The 19,675-nt window shown below is 39.3% G+C and overlaps 1 protein-coding gene across 2 annotated transcripts in view; it reads left to right on the top strand.

Moving 5' to 3' along the window:
- Window positions 1-19,675, top strand: part of LYN (LYN proto-oncogene, Src family tyrosine kinase) — a 90,738-nt gene that overhangs the window by 61,178 nt on the left and 9,885 nt on the right. For both annotated transcript variants that reach the window (XM_054018430.1, XM_054018429.1), the window contains exons 9-12: window positions 1,817-1,999; window positions 2,877-2,953; window positions 16,064-16,217; window positions 17,691-17,822. In XM_054018430.1, coding sequence (XP_053874405.1) covers window positions 1,817-1,999; window positions 2,877-2,953; window positions 16,064-16,217; window positions 17,691-17,822 — 546 coding nt within the window. The remainder of the gene's footprint in view (window positions 1-1,816; window positions 2,000-2,876; window positions 2,954-16,063; window positions 16,218-17,690; window positions 17,823-19,675) is intronic.

Raw genomic sequence — 19,675 nt, 5'->3', positions numbered from 1 at the left:
ATTGTACAGATTGTTGTTGAGTAGAGAAATGTAGCTGGTGGGTTGAGTCATGAAAGTTTACCTCTTCCTGTACATATTTTTTCAGTGTTGAAATACATAGATTGCAGCACAAAGAGTTGAGGTTTGGTTTTATTAGTGCACTTGTGTTAAGAATGGCATGTTTAGAAGGATACTTTTTTATATCACTTCAGTAAAAATTAAATAACACAGGCTTTTAAAGATTGCTACACCTGAATAAAATATTATTTTATCACTAAAGTTTATGTATTAAGAATATTCTACATTGATTCCATCAGAAAATATTCCTTTATCTTCCATATCCATGTACTAATCTTTGTACATTGATATATGGGTAATTAGCATATTTCATGAAATCTCAGCACATACAGTTCAATACATCATATACTTATTTTATTCCAAATTATTTCTCCAACTGATGCTGTTTGTACCTTTTTAATGTAGTTTAAAGCAGTGGTTCTCAAACTTGGGCTGCTGCTTCTTCAGGGAAAGCCCTTGGCAGGCCAGGCGGGTTTGTTTACCTGCCACGTCCGCAGGTTCGACCGATCACGACTCCTACTGGCTGCGGTTCGCCGCTCCAGCCAATGGGGGCTGCAGGAAGGGCGGCCAGCACATCTCTCGGCCCACGCCGCTTCCCGCTGCCCCCATTGGCCTGGAGCTGCGAACCACAGCCAGTGGGAGCCGCGATCAACCGAACCTGCAGACGCGGCAGGTAAACAAACTGGCCCAGCCCACCAGGGGCTTTCTCTGAACAGGCGGCGGCTCAAGTTTGGGAACCACTGGTTTAAAGGGTATTGAATTAAGACAAAGCTGTATCTGACCTTAATATAGGTTTGCAGGGAGGCTCGTTAGGACTTTCCCTTTATTCTTGGGCACTAGCATACTTTTAAAGTAATTAAGGAAAGCAAAACAATCCCCCCCACCTCCTGGGCAAAAGATCACCTGACAAGCAATAATGAGGTTTTAAACCTTCACCTGAGTGCTACAGTGTTGCATTCCTGAAACATAATTTTAAAAATGTATTTGGTCACACTGAAGGTTCTATTTCTGAATCATTTATAAGGGTTAATAAATTATTAATAACTGTTCTAAACATCGAAGAGTCCTGTGGCACCCTATAGACTAACAGACATATTGGAGCATAAGCTTTCATGGGTGAATACCCACTTCATCAGACGCATGTGGTGGAAATTTCTAGAGGCAGGTATATATATGCAGGCCAGAATCAGTCTGGAGATAACAAGGTTAGTTCAATCAGGGAGGACGAGGCCCTCTTCTAGCAGTTGAGGTGTGAAAACCAAGGGAGGAGAAACTTTTACAGATCCAGACTAACACAGCTACCCCTCTCGTGTTATAAACATGTTACAGGTATGAGTAGTCTTCTTATAGGGACATAAGTTAAAGATGTGATTAGAAAGTTATAAGCAAGCTAGTGACTTGCTGAATTCTAGTTAGACATTCATTAAACTATCTAGTGATCATTTATTTACTTTTTATGAACTATTTATAAATGAAACCTTACTACAGAGAGTGGTTGCTTATTTTTAATTTGAGTTTTCAGGTAAATGACTTACACAAATAGAACATTGTGCATTAACAGACCCTCTCTCCATACATTGATATGTTTTATTGCAAAATATGGTATGATTATAGTACAAGTAATTTAATTGTGCTGTGTCTGGACACTTCTCACCAGGTTTATACCATTCATGAAGTCCAGTCTGGTTTCTGACCTCTCCTAACAGTCAGTGCGCTGTGCTGAATGAGTTCTGTGCCATAATAATCCCTTCCTTTTTAGGTTACTATAATAATAGTACAAAAGTGGCTGTGAAGACCCTGAAGCCTGGAACGATGTCTGTACAAGCATTCATGGAGGAAGCCAACCTCATGAAAACACTTCAGCATGACAAGTTAGTAAGGCTGTATGCTGTAGTCAGCAAAGAGGAACCTATCTATATTATAACAGAATTCATGGCAAAAGGTGAGAGTTGTTGGACTCTGTGAGCACTTCCTAATTAAATGTCAAATCAACCTCTAGTAACAAAAAAGGGGAGAAATAATTGTGTTAATTTTACTTTTTTGTAGTTTTTATATTAAATGATCAAGTATCTAGCTTAAGAGAGGACAAGAGTTTTCATTTTATGCTCATGTGTTTTAAGATGCATCCTTTTAGAAATCACTCAAGCACTCTAAAACTAGTTTAACAAATAATAAACATATCACTTATAATATCTTGATGACCTTGCGTTATGCATCCAATACTTATGTTTTCTGCCAAAGTGGGTGAATGCTTTGAACCATATGCTGCTATCCTGCAGTTAAATTCATGAAAAGTCCTGTTGATGGGCCCAACAGGAAGGACTTCTGTACCATGCTTTTATGAATAATTACTACACAGTGCTAGTCAGGCTGCAGAATCAAATCCTGTGTAAATAGATATTTTAGTTGTATTTTACTACCAAAGGGCTTTGAGTTAGACATGCTTTTTGTGACTTTTTAAAATATTGCCATTGATAACTAGGTTGATAATTGTGGGCAACTTTGCTGATATTCCTTAGAACGGGAAAAAATCAATCACTCAAATTTAAAAACAAACAAACCTTAAACAATGTTGAACTCGGGAGAAGCCTGACCATTTAGTTTTCACCACAGAAAGCTGCATAGCTGATCAACTCAGATATTGGATCGGCATTGTTGTTATAGCATGTAAAGAACCATATAACTAATTGTGGTCGACTTAAAAATATGTTAAAACAAAACAAAAAAACCATGCAGAAGGTAGTGAGGCTGGCTATAGACTTATTAGTCTTTATTTTACTTGTGAACTGTGCTGACTTATTCTTTCTGCATTGAAACAGGCAGTCTGCTGGATTTTCTGAAGAGTGATGAAGGAAGTAAAGTACTGCTTCCAAAGCTAATTGACTTCTCAGCTCAGGTAAATGGTTATATTCTAAAGAACACTAAGAAGCATTTAGTATCTTGGAGGATGAACCTCATATCAGGCACTGTTGAAAAAATCTGTTTTTGTAACAGTGGTCTTCCAAGACTTTTTGGTGTGACGTTTAGAGCTATTTTTGTGGGAGATAGAAAAAAGAATAGATATTTCACAGAGTGTGTGTATGATTAAGCCTACACTTTAACATTAGTAACATCAATTTTATTGTCAGTGATATGTCTCTTTGTTTGCAGCAGGGGGGATTGTTTTCAGTTCTAGCAGATATGTGTAAGATGGTAGTACTAGTTCCAGATGTTACATGCATTTGCAAATCTTTAAAATAAGGCTAATGCATTCTTTTCACCTTTCCTTGAGCTGAGTCAGCTAGTAAAGAAATTCTGTTTAGCGTCAGAGATCACTATCACTTTCAAACTGATTTGGGGATAATTTTGTTCTATAACTGAAATGTATGTGAAGGATGGTTCAGAATGCCAACACATGATTTACTAAACCAACTGGCAGCCCCCAGCTACAAATGATACATGGGATACCTTGTGCATTGTGGGTAAAACTTTCAAAAGCACCAAAATGACTTAGGAGCCAAAAGTCAACTGAAAAGTCAATAGGGCTTATGCTCTTAAATCATCTTCATGCTTTTGAATATTTTAACATGTGCTACTAACTTACAATAGTTGTTTGCTTCTGGTAGGGTATTGGTTTTTATGAGTGTTAGACTGGTACGGACTCTTTATTTTGTAGCTTGCTGTACTGATTTGTTACAGTGCATGAGAAAAGGCAATAGAAATGTTAAATAATGTAATACGGTATTGGTAATGACAATCAAAAGTTTAATGTAGCCAATATATAAATACATATGATTTGGACTTATTATGGATACACAGGCTGGTACAGGCCAATGCAGTGAAGCCATTAAGTTGTAGGCCCCAAGCTTAAAACAGACCTAGTATTTGGGACTGCCTTACTCCATAACCATTGGTCCAAGGTGGCTGCAGGTTTGGTAGCTTGTCTGAACTATCTGTGGAAGTCTCTTTTGGGTATTTTTCAAGGAAAAACTATTCAGGTATGAGAAATAGATTGATACTTAGCCTTTGTAGATAACAGAACGGGACCAATAGAGATTAAAAACATGAGCAGAAAATAATAAAATGAAAAACTGGAAAAATATAACGTAGATGGGAAAACGTACTAGAAAATACATGTACTCTATGGGAGAGGAAAAATGTGTGAATTGGTAAGGCTAACAGAGACCCAGTTGCAGACATCAAACCCCACATGAATTTATAATCTGCCAAAAAAAACAATGCAATTTTGGACTGCATGTGCAAAGACAACAGATGATGGACTGGATAGATTCTGGTGTATTTGGTGTATTTGGAATATTGTGTTCAGTTCTGGGCACCACCTTGTGACGAGTTGGATCACAGAACCCCCCTTGGGAGTTGCTACCTGATTACCAGGACTACCCCTGCTCCTGTTTTCCCTGCCGGCTCAGGATTCCAGCACCCTGTCTTGCTGAGCCAGACACTCCCGTCTGTTCCAACACAGACCCAGGGTCTGAATCACTTGTCCCAGAGCTGCAAGTTTACCCAAAAACAGCTCACAGAAGTGTGCTTGTCTTTAGCATTCAGATGCCCAACTCCCACTGGGGTCTAAACCCAAATAAATCTGTTTTACCCTGCATGAAGCTTATGCAGGGCAAACTCATACATTGTTCGCCCTCTATAACACTGATAGAGAGAGATGCACAATTGTTTGCTCCCCCAGGTATTAATACATACTCTGAGTTAATGAATAAAAAGTGATTTTATTAAATACAGAAAGTAGGATTTAAGTGGTTCAAAGTAGTAACAGACAGAACAAAGTAAGTCACCAAGCAAAATAAAATAAAATGCGAAAATCTATGTTTAATCAAACTGAATACAGATAATCTCACCCTCAGAGGTGGTTCAGTAAGTTTTTTCTCAGACTGGACACCTTCCAGGCCTGGGCACAATTCTTTCCCCTTGTACAGCTCTTGTTGCAGCTCAGGTGATAGCGAGGGGATTCTTCATGATGGCTCCTCTCTCTCTCTGTTCTCTTCCACCCCTTTATATATCTTTTGCATAAGGCGGGAACTCTTTGTCCCTTTGGGTTTCCACCCCCCCTCACTGGAAAAGCACCAGGTTAAAGATGGATTCCAGTTCAGGTGACATGATCACATGTCACTGCAAGACTTCACAGCACACACATATACAGGAAGACTAACAGGTAAACACAGCCATCTGCAGACAATGGTCCTTGTTAATGGGAGTCATCAAGATTCCAAACCATCATTAATGGCCCACACTTTACATAATTACAATAGGCCCTCAGAGTTATGTTTTATATTTCTAGTTTTAGATACAAGAATGGTACATTTCTACAAATAGGATGATCACACTCAGTAGATTATGAGCTTTGTAATGATACCTTACAAGAGACCTTTTGCACGAAGCATATCCCAGTTACATTATATTCACTTATTATCATGTTTTTATAAAACCATATAGACTGCACAACATCACAGATGATGGACTGGATAGGTTCTGCTGTATTTGGAATATTATGTTCAGTTCTGGGCACCACCTTATCAGTAATTCAGAGCCTGGAAAAATTGATTTATAGTGAGGAAAGAGCTAAAAAGCTAATTGTGTACAGCTTGGCTAAGCGACTACTAAGGTGATGGGACAATGATAACTGTTTACAAATATCTGAAGAATGAAAACACCTGTGGAGATGAAGACTTAAACCTGCACCCAAGCAGAGCCCCATTGAAGTCTGGGCCTCAGAGACTCAGTGCCTTATTTACCCTCCCCCCAGATAGAACTAGCTGTGAAGATGAAATTTTCAAAAAGGAAAATTCAGGGTGAAAATCGGGAAAAGCCTCTTGAGGCTGAGATGTGGAACAGTCTCTGAAGGGATGTGCAGGAAACCCTATGAGGACTTTTAATACTACAGTGAACAAAGCACTAGAGAAATGTACAATAGGGATTGGTACCTGGAAGATGGAAAGGATGATGAACTATTTCTGTTGCTAACTTGTTTGATTAAAGTCCTTTAATAAAATTTAATAATTCTTTAGGGCCTAAGACAGAGACACTTTATTTTCAAGCTGTGTTGTTCACCTTCTTAGATATTCAGTTTTAAATAATTGTAGCTTCACAGCAAATCTGACAGTAAATCCAGTGATACAAACTCCGTTTTCAACAACACAGACTGTACTAAGAACAGAGGGGTATGAAAAACATGTTTAATAAATTTTTCAGGATGTGCCTGGCTTGTGCATTAGCTTATGCTTCATGCATTGGTTCATATCTCCATGCTTATCCTGAGGGAAAAGAAATTGGAAAGCTGTGTCTCAACATAAATAAATAAAAGGAAATTCCCATTCAACTGCTTAAGCCAAGACCAGCACATTTTGCTTTGGTTGACACAGACTTGAACTGTGTGTGACAGTCTAATTCACACCACTCTGGCAGGCTCTGTGCCAGCTTATTCCAACTTCCCAGGAAAAAAAGAAAAACCAGCAATAGCATGAGGTTTTCTCTTTGCTTGTACATTCACTTTGCTGTTGCATCGTGTTGACGTTTGTCACAAACACACAGCTCTTGGGGGGTACCATTGTTTTGTGAATATCCTGAAATAGCTGTGCATTGGTGTTCCGTGTGTGGTCTGCACAAACTATTTGAGAGAACCTGCACTCCTTGCAGAATAACAAATTAACCAAGGGTTTATGGTGCAACAGGAAGAAAGTAAACAGGAAGCATCCAGAGGAATGGTCATAGTGATCTGAAGTGGCCTGTCAGATAGTGGGGTGTAAAAAAGAGAGAGGATGTGGTCATTGTGACCGACTGACAGCACAAAAATAGATACAGCACTTAATGGCCCTTAAAACCAAACACTTAGTTGAACACTGCTGACTTCTTACAGCATTATTTGGTATAAATTTGAATTGGCATTTCCATCACAACCCCCACTTTCAGGGCTTATAACCCTGCAAGTTTAATTCACAATTGTTCAGGGGAAAAATCTTCAATCATTGAAAAGAATGGTTTAGATCTACAGAGGTTATAGTGTTTTGGTTGTTTCAGATTCTTTTTAAAACCAAACCAAACAAAAACATCTATCTAAAATAGCCTAAATTTAATAGCTGGCATCTTTCACACCTGCTGTAATTGTACTGAAGCCAGTGCTAATAAGCACCAACATCAAATCAGGGTACAGTCTTTTGTTGAATTCAGCAGTATAGAATTGGGCACCAAAGATGTAGAGTACACCAGAAAGGATGTTTGGAATAATAATGGAGAACCAAAAATCAGAACTGAATTGTCTTTCACAGATTCCCCTGCTAGCTCCTTGTTACACCACTATTTGTCTTGCACAGCTAGTAACTAACACATCAGCTGATTGTATAATTTCCTTGGTCTGGTGCTCAGGAGCTAACAGAGTTTACAAGAAGTACCACCTCCTGTAAACTCTTCTGCTTGTCAACTATGTGATTGAGCAATTCCAAGGTGCTGTACATTCTTTAGTCTCCATTCATCAGTTTGGAAACTATATATATTCCACCAGCTTCTTTTGCAAGCTATGCTAGCAAAGGTTGTTAATACAACAGTTCAAAGCTAATCAGCATGCAAAATGGTTATGCTCTCCTGTCTCCATTCACAACTGACAACAGCTCCCTGCATAGCAATTTAACTAGCACAGCTAACGAGCTCTATTTGCTTCATTAGTGGATCTTGTCCTTGATCCAGAGCTAATGGGCTCCTGAAGCTGCCAGGTGATGAAATTTCCCTAGTTTAAGAGCTCTTATGTGCTTGTGTTTACAAGCTCCATAACCTCTTGCTCCAAAGCTAGTGACCCAGTGTACTTTATAATCTCCTTCTGCTTCAAGAGCTGAGTTTCCAAATTCCTGTAACCATTTACTACAGTTAGCTAACTGCACACACATACAGTATCCATCTTTAACTGCATAGTTAACTCTTAACAGAATTTCTACTGAATGTGCTTAATCCTCCATTTTGAAATGCTCAAAGCATTGTTATTGTAAAAAATAATCTTATTCAGGCCTGTTTAACCCAGTCCGAGCTTGTAAATTCATTGTTCTATGCAATGTAGTTGTAGCCGTGTTGGTCCCAGGATATTAGAGAGACACGGTGGTGAGGTAATATCTTTTATTGAACCAGGTTCTGGTCATGAGAGAGACGAACCCAAAATCCAGGGTCAATGTTCTAGCCCAGGGGTCGGCAACCTTTCAGAAGTGGTGTGCCGAGTCTTCATTTATTCACTGTGATTTAAGGTTTCGCGTGCCAGTAATACATTTTAACGTTTTTAGAAGGCCTCGTTCTATAAGTCTGTTACATAACTAAACTATTGTTGTATGTAAAGTAAATAAGGTTTTTAAAATGTTTAAGAAGCTTCATTTTAAAATTAAATTAAAATGCAGAGCCCCCTGGACTGGTGGCCAGGACCAGTGTGAGTGCCACTGAAAATCAGCTCACGTGCCGCCTTTGGCACACGTGCCATACGTTGCCTACCCCTGTTGTAACCCTTTTTCAGTAGGAATAAAATAAACCAGAGACATGTAGCAATTATTTTGTCATAATTCTTATCCAGCATTGGAGGTCTCAATTTTTTTTTCCAGTTCCTTTTTTTTTTTTTTTTTGGGTAACATTACATTCTGGTAAATGATTGCCCAACAAACTACTCTGTTTCATCTTCCTTAGTTTTGTGTGGGCGTTTTGCACTGTTTAGAATACAAAGCAGCTAACTGAAGCTAAAAGCCTTCCCTGCCCAAGTTTTTGCTCACATCTTTAACATAAACATTGATACAAAATGAAAAGAAATATTATATAAGGCCTCTTTAATAAGTTGTAAAAACCAAAACCAAACCTGGAGTATGTTTCTGAAGAGTTGTAGACTGCCATCATTATTCATCATGCTGCACCAATTAACATTTTGGTCACATCAGGATTAAATCTTAATTTTTTTTTTACATAAACGCAGGGCTGCCCGGGGGGCAAGTGGGGCTATTTGCCCCGCCCCCCCACCCCACGAGAATATAGTATTCTATAGTATTGCAACTTTTTTTTATGGAAGGGCCCCCAAAATTGCTTTGCCCCAGGCCCCCTGAATCCTCTGGTCAGCCCTGCATACACTGAGTCCTCTTGATCACTATTTCTTCCATTGGCTAGACATTTGTGACCAGAATCCCAGGGGAGCCAGCTGAGGTCACTCAATTCTGGTGAACTGCACAGAAGGGGCAGGCAATCCCAAAAGCTGGTGGATATTCCAATACTTAGATTTACCAAGCCAGCACAAAGCAGCTTTTATTATTTAATTTTATTTAATTTATACCTCACTGGTTATGAAGTCAACAACACAGTTCCCTTAATGTAACCCAGCCTCAGACCTCCACCTAGACATCCAAGTCAGGTATGAGGAGGATTTCTGAAAATCTTATTCATCATATAAAAAAGGTTCTACCAATTCCAAAGGATTGGGCACATTACCTCCCAGGTTAATGAATATTCCAGACCTTTCCCAAATATACGCTTACAGCCAATTCTTATTAACTAAAATTTATTAGAAAAGAAAAGGGAAAGAGAATTGGTTAAAAGAACAGCATACATACAGACATAAGTCAATCTTGAGATTCAGATTCATAACAGAGATGGAGAGCTTTGTAGATGCAAAGAGTTCTTTCAGAAATAGTCCATAGGCTATAGTCCAATGTTTGTATTCAGGGAGGTCCAGTCAGAATTGGGATCTCAGTCCTTATGGCTTAGGCTTCTGCTGCATGAAACCTCAAGTAGATCTGAGATAAAAAGGATTGGGACCCAAAGGTGTTTTATACAATTCCAGGGTAGGGTGACCAGAGGTACCGATTTTATAGGGACAGTCCTGATATTTGGGGCTTTTTTTATATAGGCACCGATTACCTCCCACCCCCATCCCGATTTTTCACTTTTGCCATCACATTTGATGGGTGAGAGTCCTTAATCGAACAATAGGCACTCATGTGGACTTTGAAGTGGATCCATTTCCTAAGCATAGCCGGTAATTATTCACATAGATCAACATAAGGCAATTGCCTGTTTTTCCACCATTCCCAGATGATTTGCTATACATTTCAAAAAGAGATGAATACAGTGATATCCTATGTTTACAGTTCATTTAAATGTTAAAATGTTCTTTTGATCTCTGAATTAACAGAATACAGCATAGACAGGGAATGTTTGGTTACATTAGTACTTGTGGCACTTTAGAGACTAACAAAAATTTATTTGAGCATAAGCTTTCATGGGCATCCGAAGAAGTGGGCTGTAGCCCACGAAAGCTTATGCTCAAATAAATTTGTTAGTCTCTAAGGTGCCACAAGTACTCCTGTTCTTCTTTTTACAAGTACTCCTGTTCTTTTTGCGGATACAGACTAACACGGCTGCTACTCTGAAACCTTTGATTACATTGTTGACCTCTACCAATGTATATGTAAATACACAAAAACACAAACATTATCTCCCCATATGTTTCTAAGGGTTGAATTTGAGTCATTTATCCTGCAGGATGCTTAACCCTTTCTGGTCATGCGTCACAACATTACTTAAGGAATCTGGTTATGGTTAATTCTAGGCTAATAAAAATCCCATTTAGTGTGATCAGTACCGTGGCCATTCACTAAAGGCCCTTCAGGACTGGAGAGTGCTCTTAGAAAAAGATAATGATTCTCTCCCTCCCAACCCCCTAGCCCAAAATAGAATTCTTCCAGGGTTATACCACAGACAGTTTAAACCTCAAAACCCCCTGCACTATTGGCTTCTTTTACAGCCTAGACACCAGATTCTCCCTGTGTAATGTGGCTGCTTTGCATTGCCCTGTCAGTTCAATCGGGCCCTGAAGTTTGGTATATCTGTCCCAGGAATATGATCCCAGTTTGTGTGTCTCTAGTAGTACACAGCTGACAAGGGCTCTTAGGCCACTCCCTGCTGCAACATAGTAGGGATGAGGGAATATGACTGGGATGCCCCAGTTCAATACTGATCCCCAGCTGTGGCTTCAGACCCTTAGAGCAGCTAGGGCAATTCAGAGCAGCTCTTTGGTTACTCTGTCTCTGCAGAATCAGGATAATGTAGAGGGAACAATTGAGCCACCTTTACACACACATTCCTGACTTGCGCTCTACTGTTTGACAGTAGCAGAGGATAAGAACCTTAATTTTAAGCTTTTTTTTTTTAAAAAAAAAGCCGTTTATTAAATCTAAGAGGGAAAATTTAAAGGTTCATCTGAAATATGAGGTTCACATAGGTGCAGTGGCTGATTAAGGTGCTTGTAGGTCAGGGGTTTGAGTCTTGCTTGATCTCATGCCGAAAGGTCACCTCAGGTTCATGCAGCTGCAAAATGAGTATCTCATTCATAGGGCAGTCAGAAGCAGTTGGGCACGATCCTGGCCACATTGCTCCCTTGTGTACCCATGGCTCTGAAACTGATGTGTCTTAGGAGTGTCAGCCTGAAGAGCCATTGACTTGGGGGAACTTTGAGATGAAACAACAATACTGAGCCCAATCAAACACAGTTTGGTAACACCAGGAATTTGTATTTTTACATGCAGCCAAGAAACAAAAAGGAGCATCTGTTTAACGTGCCATTAAATGCACATTCTCTGTAAGTTAACACACAACAGACAGCATTGCAAACCATGCTGAAATCACATGTTAGAGACAAAACGACTGCGGAAAAGATTCTACACCTTTCTGGAATGGAAACCATAAGAAAAGAAAGAGGACTGTGTGTGAGTTGAAATACAGCGCAATCAGGGCTCTGAGGTTCTTCAGTCATGTCTGCTCTTTCATGCTACTTGCTCCAGCAGCATTCAGTACTGTCTGGTTTAGCTACCATTATCTTTCAGCAGTCATTTTATTTAGCACTCGTAATAGTGCTTTTCATTTTGAAATTACTCTACGTACACTTACTAATTAATTTTCCACAACGCTCCTGTGGCTGACTCAAGCATCTTCCCAGTTTTACAGAGGAAGGAACTGAGACAGAGATTACAGTATAAAGCTAGTCTAAGATTACAAAACAAATCAATGGCAGAGCTGAGAAAAGAATGCTGGCTCCCAGTCCGATGCAATGTTGAGCCTGATTTACTGTGTATTTTTCTATGTAGCTTTGCAGTAGAGAGGCTGGTTTATGGAATGGTTTATTTCAGCGATGGGATGCTGGATCATTCAACATTCTGATGCTACGTACATAGTTTTACTGTTTGGAGATTGGATTTATATATATATGTGTGTGTGTGTGTATGTATGTGTGTGTGTGTATATATATATATATATATATATAGTCCTGGTAATCCTGGAACCCTGGCAATAAATATTTAAAGGGGGGAAAATAGAATATTATTTGTTTAATAATCACAGTCATGCAGTAAATGTAGAAAGTGTGGAGCTACGCTATGTCCTAACTAGGGTTGCCAACCCTCCAGGATTGTCCTGGAGTCTTCAGGAATTAAAGATTATGTCATGTGATTAAAACCTCCAGGTTTTATTGGCAGCCCTACCTACCATATAGGCAATAAAATCAAAACCAAAACCAAAACCAACCTCATAGGCCTGTCTAGAGTTTGCATGTAGCTGAACAACAGCTGTTTGGTTGCTGATTTTTGTGTGTAAACTATCTTTACGTGAATGGGCGAGAGTGACTTCATTTTCATGCTCATTACTTGATTTTTACATATAATCAATGATTTGTGATTTGTCAATGAAACTCAGATGATGATTATTAGAATATATAATTATTACAATGCACATGGAAGCTCCTGTTTAGTGGTTGAACCTCTGTGTCACCCCTTACTATGGAGAGTGGCTTATGCCACACCTGAGCATTGTTTATTTGTGTAAAAGTATAAACCAGTTTTCAGTTACTTTGCTTCTCACCCCCTCTTTACTCCTGGGGGAATTCTGCACCAAAAAATTAAAAATTCTTGCACAAAATATTTTAAAATGCTGCAAAATTCTGCATATTTTATTTGTCAAAATAACACAGTACAATCACGCCAGTTTCAATTATTTTGGTAATTTATTTCAAAATACCTGTCAGCAACAGATGACAAAAAAGATTCAGGAAATGTTTTTTGACAAACAGATTCCTTACTAGGCATATTAATACAGAATTCTTAGTAATAATTCATTTAAAATACAACACAGAAATGTATTTCCCACACTTCTCAGAAGCAGTGCAGAGGTTTGGGGATGTCCAGGGTAATGGAGGAGCTGAGGGAGAGGGAAGTAATTGCTGGGATGGAGTCTGGGGGGCATGAACTTCCACCTGATTCAGTGCAGACAAAAGATTGTCCTGAAATGTCATGGAAAAAGAGTAATTTTGAGTTCAAAATTGCTCAAAATGTAATGGATCCCTTTTTTTTTTAAATAAAGGGCCAGATCGTCAGCTGATGTAAATCAGCTCTGTTGATGTCAAAGGATCTGGCCCAATATTTTATTGTTTCTTTTTTTTTTTTTTTTTTAAGTTCTTTCCTACAGCTTTACTGGGATATTGGTGGCAGGGTTGTGGAAGTACATATAGAAATTAAAAGTAACCATCACAGTCTGTATCCCATAGTGTTGTCCTGTTCACTATGCCACATTGACCGTTCCTGTTAATGTGTGCAGGGGAATGATGGGAAAGTTGATTCCTTCAGTGCACTTTTCTGCCTATCAACTGAGTTATTGTCAAACCAGATAAAACCGACATCAGTACCAATTATAGTTTGCTCTCTGCTTCCTCCCCAAACCCAAGTAATCCAACTTTGTGTGGGGCTAGGGGCACAGAATTCACTATCCCATCTTATGGCCAGTCTGTACATCCCCAAAAAAGACCCTTCGCAGCAAGTAGTGCAAGTCATAGCAGCTACTCCTTTCATGTCATTTATGGATATAAAAGATTCACACACATGCATTCTGTTCATCACAAAATATTGGTAAAAATCCTTTTTTTGGTTCAGCCTGAGAACCTTTATTTCTGTTTTACAATTGGAACTGCACATGCTTGTCTGAAGAAGCTGCACTGCCGCATATATTGGTTTATAAGAAAATGCTCACGGGGAGGGAGGGGAAGGAGGAGAGGGAAATGCTGTTGTTTTTCCATTGCCTGCCTCAAAAAAGAGGAACAAAGAGTGTGCGGTAGCTGTTATAAATGCTTGCCAATGCACTTGGGTTGCCTGTCAGGGACTTTTTTATGACATTAGCGGAAGTGTCTACTTTTTTTTTTTTTTTTTTAATTAGAGTCAGATGCTCTGTCTAGCACAAAATGGAGCAAGCCCCTGTACACCTGTGGCAGTGCAAAGGCAGCCACACGACATGCAGACTGGTGCTAACTTCTCCTGCACTGACAAGGAGACCGCTAATGCGCCGGTGGATTGGGGTTTGAAAAAGTTTCCTATGTTCTCTTCCTACCCCAGCATATCCACAGAACAGACAGCAGTGTTTTCCCCATACAAGAGGAAGGGTATTATAACATACCATCCACAGGAATTTTGGAAGAGCAGTATCAGAGCAGATTAGTCTGTGTAGTCCGGGTTCCTTGTTTGGCAGTGGCTTTCCAAGTGTGCAAGGTTTATTGTCCCGTACAGCAACTCGGACATGCTTTGGTGGTATATGAGTATATCACCCTATGTTTTCACACACCATTTTAAAAATGAAGTAATGATCTGGGCAAATGCTGAAAAATCATCTCTGATAACTGCCAAAATATTTACCACTTTTAATTTGGTTTGGATAGTTATGAAATAAAATTACAATTTTTTTCTTTGTTTACGTATGAAATTAGGGTACGTAAGAGCAGGGTTTTGCCAAACATTCCTAGTGTATGAACAGATGCATACAGTAAATGGGAATAAGCACAAAGCTAATTGACCTCTGTATGATAATTTTCTTGAAAATGTTCAAATTTGTATTAGATACACCGCTACCTCGATATAACGTGACCCGATATAACACGAATTCAGATATAACGCGGTAAAGCAGTGCTGCGGGAGGGAGACCGGGGGAAGGGGGGGGCTGCGCTCTCCGGTGGATCAAAGCAAGTTCAATATAACGCAGTTCCACCTATAACACGGTAAGACTTTTTGGTTCCCGAGGATAGCGTTATATCGAGGTAGAGGTGTATTATATTAGCAACCTGTGGAACTCTTTGCCAGAGGATGTTGTGAAGGCCAAGACTATAACAGGGTTCAAAAAAGACCTAGAAAAATTCATGGAGGATAGGTCCATCATGCCCATCAGCCAAGATGGGCAGGGATGGTGTCCCTAGCATCTATTTGCCAGAAGCTGGGAATGAGCAATGGGATGGATCACTTGATGATTACCTGTTCTGTTCATTCCCTCTGAAGCACCTGGCATTGGCCACTGTCGGAAGACAGGATACTGGGCTAGATGGACCTTTGGTCTGACCCAGTATGGCTGATCTTATAATTTGCCGTTTTGCTAACACTTCAAAGGCTACTTTCTTGCCTAATCTCCCCTTTAAAAGGGGGACACTGTAATAGGAAATCCATACAAGGCTTTTATTTATTTATTAATCCTATTCCATTTTATTATTTGAACATGTTAATTTATCACCAGTTTTTCTATAGGGAATTTTTGGGGAAGAAATCCCACAACATAATTTTAATATTTCTTTATTAGTATGAAGGCCCTGATTCAGGAAGGCTTGTAAACACATGCCTAACTGAATCAGTGGGACTTAGCATGTGCATAAATTCTCTGCCCAATCAGGGACTGTAATGGATGTGGGTGTGGAGGGCCCAATCCTGCAAACACTTATTCACCCAAGCAGTCCTTTTAGAATCACTGAGATGTCTATTTTGAGTGAAGATTTGCAGGATTGACCCTTACGCTAAAAGCTTTTCTGGGCAGGGACTTTGCCCCCATATATATGTAAAATGCTCAACACAGTTGATGCTATAGTAATTAATGAAGGTGTACTGATGTGGTAAAGGAGAAGAGCTCATAGTAGCTTAGGATGATACAGTGTGCTGCAAAAATACCAAAAATGAAAGCACTACTCATTTTACAGATTGCAGAGGGAATGGCATACATAGAAAGGAAAAACTACATTCATAGAGATCTGAGAGCAGCTAACGTTCTGGTTTCGGATTCACTGATGTGCAAAATTGCTGATTTTGGACTAGCCAGAGTAATTGAAGATAACGAATATACAGCACGGGAAGGTATGTATCAATTTATATTTTTCAGCTCTGTAAAACTCATTCTGTTAAGAGACACAGATTTAGGTATTTGTTTAACATAAAAATGAGAAGCACATAGCACAGTGTGAAAAATGCCAGAATAATATGTTAAATACGGTGTTCTAATGACAAAGCTGTTCTTAAAAATTACTCTCTCCCCTCATTCCAGATTGTTCAAACTAGAAAGTTTATGAAAAGTACAGTTTGTACCTTCTTTAAGCAACACAATACATTTTACAAATCAAACTAATTAACTATTTGGCATAACATAGCAAAGCTTTTCATCTAGTTGAATTAGACAATGAACTGAATTTTTCTTAATTGCTAAGAGAAAATGTTAGTATTCGTTTTTATCCTCAAACGCATAAATGAGATGTGCTCGAGCATCCTTTCCACAATAGAGGTGGTAAGTAGAAGTGAGAGGATTTTAAAATATGGTTAGAATTCGCTCTGCACCAGCTTGCTTGTTTCGTTTAATATAGTTGGACATGAAACAAAGGATTAAATCAATTAAAAATTATATTGAAGGTAGACTTGTGCCTAATTCTGCATTTCTTACAAAGGCAAAACTCCCAGGGAAGTCAAGATTCTGTATATGGAATGGAGTTAGTTAGGGGTAATATTAATGACAGCGATGCAAAGTATTTGAGTGGCACAACCATTACATGAAAACTCTCATCTTTTGATTCTGAACTGATAAATATAGAGGACAATAGAGGATAGACAATGGTGGGTTGAAAAGCAATGTATAACTTTTATTTTTTCTGTCTAAATTTGTAAGTAAATGTAGTAGTTGTGAAAGGTGTTGGGCTCACAACACCTTAGAACGAAGTCTTCAGTTCACTCATACAAATATGGCATTTCGTGTCTGTGAAAAAGTTTTCCCCACACTATCATTCCAGTTGGTCTGAAACAACCTATGGGGTGAGAGGAAAAAAAAAAAATATATATATATATATATAATGTAAAAGGAGACTAAGGAAGTTAGAAACTGAGTTAGGTTCCTTTGAAAACCCCAAATTCAATTCTTAACTTCTCTGAGACTTCCAGGAGACACACAGGGTGTGTGAGAGTACATCGTGGTGGTTCCATCTGATCCAGCTCTTAGTACATCTGTACAGTGCTTAGTTTGTAATTAAAGAGGTTCCAGGACTCAAGCAATTGTTTTACATTCATAACTGATGCAGCAAGCCCAGAGGCTATGAACTGCCAAGCCTAGAGGTGCCGGGGTTCAGCCCTGGCACAAATTAAGCACTGCATCTGTACAATAACTCTGGGACAGGAAGAGCAGCTAGTACCTTTTAAGACCCCTAAGATAAAGACAGGATTTTGTACTGAATACTCACTGTATACCCTATACTTAATGGAAATAATAGATGTCTATAAGATATGTTAGTAGTTATATTTTTCAAGCAACTTATATACTTGGTTAATTGAGAATATATTGTTTCTTAGGTGCAAAATTCCCTATTAAATGGACAGCACCAGAAGCAATTAACTTTGGTTCCTTTACTATTAAGTCTGATGTGTGGTCCTTTGGAATTCTTCTGTATGAAATTGTTACCTTTGGAAAAATCCCTTATCCAGGTATGGACATTTGCTTATATATCATTACGTTATTTATATTTTGATGCTCTTTTGGAGAGTCACAGAAAAGAGTTAACTGAGGGGGGAAAAAGTGAATATCTTACAATAATGGCAGCACTGTAGATCTGAAGTGTGCATACTGCAGGCTACCTCAAAGAATTTTGAAAACTCTCAGCCATTTTATATGTACCTAACACTGCATGCAACTTTGGGGGAGCTTTAAATCAGCAAGTTATGTGTAATCTAAAATACAAATCCTGCACTGCTGTACTTAGATAGTATGTTTTTGTACTCAAATGATGTTAAAATTGTAGCAAATGCTGAATTCCAATAATTGTCACTGAGCCTGATTTTCCAAAGCTCACTTCAAATGGTTTAATGATAGACTAGACAGCTATCATTACGAGTTCTAAGATCGTGTATCATTGCTGTTTGTAAGTAGTGAAATGTAGCTCCTGAATAGGTGGAATTTCAAATGAAACCAACTAAGCAATTCGGCTTTTACATAAACAGCCATAATATTTTGTCAGCATTAGGCGCTACAAAAGAACATGAAAGCGGAATTTAGAGAAGTACTGATTTTCCATTGGAATATTGGCACTTCGGTGATAAGGTAACTGGGACATAGGGCTACACTGGAGGTTTCTTACATTAGGCAGACCTGATTAAGCAACCTAATGTTGATCTATTTTTCTTTGAAGATATTTTTACAGGAAAACGCATGTGTTACGTAGTTTCCCTGGCTTAAGCAAACGGAAAAACCTTGTAGGTGATAGATAGATATGACCAACAAAAAACTTCGATAACGCAGAATTAAAATTGCCTGGTGGTATCTCATGCCTTTCCAGAAGGTCAAGCACAGCTGGTCATACAGAAGGTCATACAGCTGAAAACCAGTAAAGAAAGAGTGAAAGTAATGGAGATGCTAACACAACCTTAACTCTGCCACTCTGGAGCTGGCAGGAGCCACTGGGAATTATTTGCATGCACCGCAGACCACAGTATTGGTCTAGCTGTGTAGCATGGTGGCAGGATTAGTTGGACCAACTTGTGGGATGTGTGATTGTGATATGAGGACACCTGGGGGGGCTTTTTTTGGGGGGGGGGGGGCAGCTAAGCCTTGCTCCCTGCCCTCTTCCCGGTGTGAAAAGAGGTGCCTTGAGAGATCCAGTATGCCGCATTTCAGCAATGAGCTATGTAAGTTATGCCAATAGTGGGACAGAAGTGTCTTCTCGCCGTGGGGACAGTGAGGTGGGGTACGAGCATGGTCTATGGCAGGGGTTCTCAAAATGGCAGTCGGGACCCCTTAGGGGGTTGTGAGGTTATTACATGGGGGGTTGTGAGCTGTTAGCCCTCACCCCAGACCCCGCTTGGCATCCACCATTTATAATGGTGTTAAAATTATTTAAAAGTGTTTTTAATTTATAAGGGGGGGGTCACACTCAGAGGCTTTCTGTGTGAAAGGGGTCACTAGTACAAAAGTTTGAGAATCACTGGTCTATGGGTAAATGGAAGTATAGTATTAGATGGCATCCTGTGTATAAGGGTGAAGGGGCTGTAAAATTTAGCAGAGGTAGGGTTGTTTATGTGGCGTGGGCTATGTTTGAGTAAAGGGCAGGCGTAGGTAGGTCTCTTCAGTACATCACACCTCAGCAAATAGAAGGTGTTAGGCTCTATCCCACATGGTGACGTGCCTTGTCCCCTGAGTGTTCTGCACGGTGTACAAAAGCGGAGTGCAAGTATAAATGGTATAGGGGTATTGGGGAGGAGCTCAAAGAGGGCAGATTTAAGGTTGCATTAGCACAGACCATATTTCCTGGTTTTTCAAAGGTTTAAATTTGTGTTATTTTCAG

The sequence above is a fragment of the Malaclemys terrapin genome, chromosome 2 (assembly GCF_027887155.1).
Source record: "Malaclemys terrapin pileata isolate rMalTer1 chromosome 2, rMalTer1.hap1, whole genome shotgun sequence".
NCBI classification, from domain to species: domain Eukaryota; kingdom Metazoa; phylum Chordata; order Testudines; family Emydidae; genus Malaclemys; species Malaclemys terrapin.
This window is presented reverse-complemented; position numbering and strand designations above follow the sequence as displayed.